The sequence below is a fragment of the Leptonychotes weddellii genome, chromosome 4 (assembly GCF_054177405.1).
Source record: "Leptonychotes weddellii isolate Sample4059 chromosome 4, ASM5417740v2, whole genome shotgun sequence".
Classification (NCBI taxonomy): Eukaryota; Metazoa; Chordata; class Mammalia; order Carnivora; family Phocidae; genus Leptonychotes; species Leptonychotes weddellii.
The window spans coordinates 85,714,564-85,718,299 of record NC_138372.1 but is presented as its reverse complement, the minus strand read 5'-3'; the positions used below and the strand labels follow the sequence as shown (position 1 = coordinate 85,718,299).

Below are 3,736 nucleotides of genomic sequence, written 5' to 3'. Positions count from 1 at the left end.
TTCTAAGATATAAATGTTTTACTCTGCCTGTAAGTACCCTCCATGTGTAGTAAGCCCATGAATAAGCCCAAGGTAGTCATCCAATCCTTGATATGGAGAGGCCAACAGCCCCCTTTTCAGGGCTAGTGGTAGAATACATAAAACTGGAACCTGGGGATTAGAGCATGAGGACAGAGACCCATGACTATTTCAGTAAAATGGAGCCACCCCACTGAACACTGGGCAGGAACCCCAGACCCATCTATGTATGTATATGACAAACCAGCATGTGGACACAGAATAGTCTGATGTAGTCTTTCTGTTCTCACATAGTAGTTATGAGCCCCTTCCCTCCCTGGGCCCCATGCTGGCAGACAAGAGAGCAGGGCAGTGCAGGGGGGAAGAGCAGCTCTGTCCTCAGTCCTGGATCCATGGTCAGGAGGAGCATGTGAAGGTAGTCACAGCTCCTCAACTGTAAAACAGGCTTAGGTAGGCCACACGGTTCCGGTGCTTTCTGAAGTCCTTGTCGGTGGACAACTGCAATGAAGGAATACTATTTAGGTCAATATTCTAATGAGAACCCTCTACCTCCTGTCCTCCTGGCTGTGCAAAATAGAAGTGCACATCACCGCTGTTGTGGCCCACCTGAAGCCCACCCCATACGAGCCTAGTCTTAGGATTCTGTCAACATAGAGCTAGTCTCTGTCATCTTACTGTGCTGTCATGCTAGGACTTGGTAAATCTCCAAGTATAACTGGTAAACTTCTCAACAACAAAGATTATGTGTTTGATTCCTGACTGTTACTCATAGGTCTAGCAGGATGATGTTGATACATTAGGCATTTAATAAATAGTTGTGGAATTAATCCAAGGTTCCTCTTAAAAACCACACCTCTGGAATTATGATAGCTCGCATGGGTGGGCATTTATTATGTTACACGTACTATGTTAAATGCTTTTCTATATTTGCTTGATCTTTAAAACCTTATCAGCTTGATTCTATTATATCCATTTTAAAGAATGAAAATTGAGGCTTAGAAAAATCGCCTGAGATCACACAGCCAGCAATATGGTAGCTAGTATTTGAACCCAGGCAGTCTGTCTCCTGAATCCATTTTCTCACCAGAATGCTCTACAGCCCCCTGCTGATCTAATACTCTAGTGGTGTATGGAAAGAGTACTGGCTTAGGAGTCACAAGATCTAGATTCAAGTTGTCAACTTGCACAAGTCACTTAATCCATCAGAGCCTGATTTTCCTCCTCTATCACCGAGGTATAATTGTCCTGTTCCTGCACCAGAAGATTATTTGAGGATTAAGTAAGAAAATGTGACTTTTGTCAGTCATACCCACCTTTAAAAATCTAACAAAACTGTGCAACTCTCCAAAAAGATTCTCATATGCATATCTGCACAAAACTGCACATACATATGCTGTCAGGGGAACAAGGACTTCCTGAAGCTCATTCAGACACTCCTGGAAAAGAACCCTTGATACATATGAACGTACAAGAGAGAGGCTGTACAGAAGTCCAGTCTTTTTACCTCAGCTTTTAGGGTTCTTTTCTGTAGACATGGAACCTGAGCCCAGTCTGGAGATCCAAATTTCATTGGCCAGGTGATTTTGGGGGGTGGTTTCACCTCCAGGTTGTATGTGCCAGGGCTAGAAATAAAAATACAAAGCATCATGTGTAATGACTTAGGGACCATATAGGAACTCCATCAGTACCACAACTATCCCTGAACTTGGCCTAATTCCTTGAGAAAAAGCAACAGCCCAATTAGCTTTTTAATGTGGGGCAAGTGTGGGGTTCCCTTGCCTGTTAATGTATTTCTGATTAGCTGTGAGTGTTAAAGATATCTAGTCTTGGGGCGCCTGGGTAGCTCAGTCGGTTAAGCATCTGCCTTCGGCTCAAGTCATGGCCCTGGGGTCCTGGGACTGAGCTCCACGTTGGGCTCCCTGCTTAGTGGGGAGCCTGCTTCTCCTTCTCCCTCTGCCACTCCCCCTGCTTGTGCTCTTTCTCTCTCTCAAATAAATAAAATCTTTTAAAAAAAGAGAGAGATCTAGTCTTGACATCCCAGTTAGGGTTAAAATGAACTCTAGATTGAAAAATATTTCTGCAACTCAGTATCATTGGCTGAGGGACCAAAAGATCCCAGGAGTGGTGGGTGAGAAAAGGGCCTACCACAGTCATGAATAAGTACTGCCTGTGATGGGAAACTGGGGCTAGAAGTGTAATGATAATTCAATCAGCAATCTCAGGACAAGGAGGCAGAAGCAGTTAAAGTTTGATTGATGTGGCATTATAATTGCCTTTGTTCATAACACTTGGTCTTTCGTGTAGACTCTTTGCTGTGTTGGAAATAGTACTTAGAATGGACACGGGGGCCAAGAGTCAACACTTCCACTTCCTTAATGCAACCTTGAGAAAGTTACACTCACTCACTGATCCTTGGATTTCTCATGAGCAAAACAAAGACCTTGACCCTTTGCCCCGCAGTTCCACTTGCCGAATGGCTTCCTGAAGCACTCGGTCTACACGGGCCACGGGCTCAGCCCCAGCACTCCTGCTCTGTTTTCAGTTCCTCTTTGTTCTCCACACTCTAGCCACACCAGCCTCCTCCTCATTCCTCCCACCAGTCCCTCCCCAGCTTACAGCGTTTGCACTTGCAGCTCCTCCTGCCTGGAAAGCCCTGGCCCAGATCTTCACAGGGCTGGCTCAGTCTTGTCATTCAGACTTCAGGTCAAGTGTCATTGCCCCTAAAGACCTTTCTGGACATCCTTGCCAAAGTAGTGCCATCCATCCATTACCACCACCCTGTTCACTGTCTTCACAGCACATCACCGGGTCACCACACTGCCTGGTGTGCCTGTGGCAAACCTAGCTCATGGCTACTCTCTTGCCATAATTAGTAAGCTCACTCTCAGAAGTGTCACTGTCTGACTGCTAAATTATATGGTAACCGTCCTTATTACCATTGGGTTTTTTTGAGTGTAGTTGCTTCTCATCTGTCCGGATTTGAGAGAGTAAGTTCCAAGGAATGAGGAGCCTTGTGTGAGGGGTTTAACAAAAAATCTCTGGACCCCTTGGAAGTCCTGGCACATTTATAGCTATTGATTGAGTGAAACACTATGATTTAGAATTCTATAATGCCAGAGATCTGGAAGGTCAGAGGTTGGCTCTTTAAAGACGGGTGGGTGGTTTCTTATTCAGCTGGCATGGTTTGGATGGAACCCCTCCTTTATACATCCTTTTCTATTGCTGTTTGATGAAATGCTCCAGAAGAGAGGAGACATACCCAGGATAATAATTGCCCTTTGAGTATGTCCTAAATCGAGGCAACAAGGCATTAAATGGAGCAAAATTTTGTTTGTGTATTTGCTCCTGAGGATTTGCAGCCTGGTACATGCCGGGGTAAAGCATCATGTCCTGTTTGTCAGAAAAAGATAAACATGTTAGAGGGTGATATATATATATATATATGAGAAGCAGGAGTCTGCTTTAGACTCATCAGGTTGGGTTTTCTTTGTTTTGTTTTTTTTTGTCACAGTATTATGGACTCTGAAAACACTAAACCAGCCCCTTTTATAGACTAATGTTGGCCCATGTCCAGGCACATGAGAAAAGTTTAGTACAAGTATGTCTGTTCAAATGAGTCCTAACTCTCTCATTTGGCAGGATGACTAGTTCCCATGACTCACAATCTCCCCCTGCCCTCGCAAGTTAAAGTTTTTCACTGTTTTGTTTTGTTTTTTTT

At 44.3% G+C, this 3,736-nt stretch overlaps 1 protein-coding gene across 1 annotated transcript; it reads right to left on the bottom strand.

Annotated features, from left to right (window-relative positions):
- Positions 1–269: 269 nt before the first annotated feature.
- Positions 270–3,416, bottom strand: CIMAP3 (ciliary microtubule associated protein 3). The gene is made up of 3 exons (XM_081815649.1): positions 3,278–3,416; positions 1,523–1,640; positions 270–516 (listed from the first exon to the last, which is right to left on the bottom strand). The coding sequence occupies exons 1-3, from the start codon at positions 3,403–3,405 to the stop codon at positions 448–450; spliced, it is 315 nt and encodes a 104-aa protein (XP_081671775.1). The 5' UTR covers positions 3,406–3,416; the 3' UTR covers positions 270–447.
- Between the last annotated feature and the right edge of the window lie 320 nt (positions 3,417–3,736).

What these genes read in the sequence shown, in the direction of transcription:
- CIMAP3 (XM_081815649.1), bottom strand. Translation starts at nt 3,405, where the DNA reads ATGATGCTTTACCCCGGCATGTACCAGGCTGCAAATCCTCAGGAGCAA. An exon ending in AAGGGCAATTATTATCCTGG is followed by an intron (nt 1,641 to 3,277) that starts GTATGTCTCCTC and finishes TTTTATTTCTAG; the next exon opens with CCCTGGCACATACAACCTGG. An exon ending in AAAGAACCCTAAAAGCTGAG is followed by an intron (nt 517 to 1,522) that starts GTAAAAAGACTG and finishes CCTTCATTGCAG; the next exon opens with TTGTCCACCGACAAGGACTT.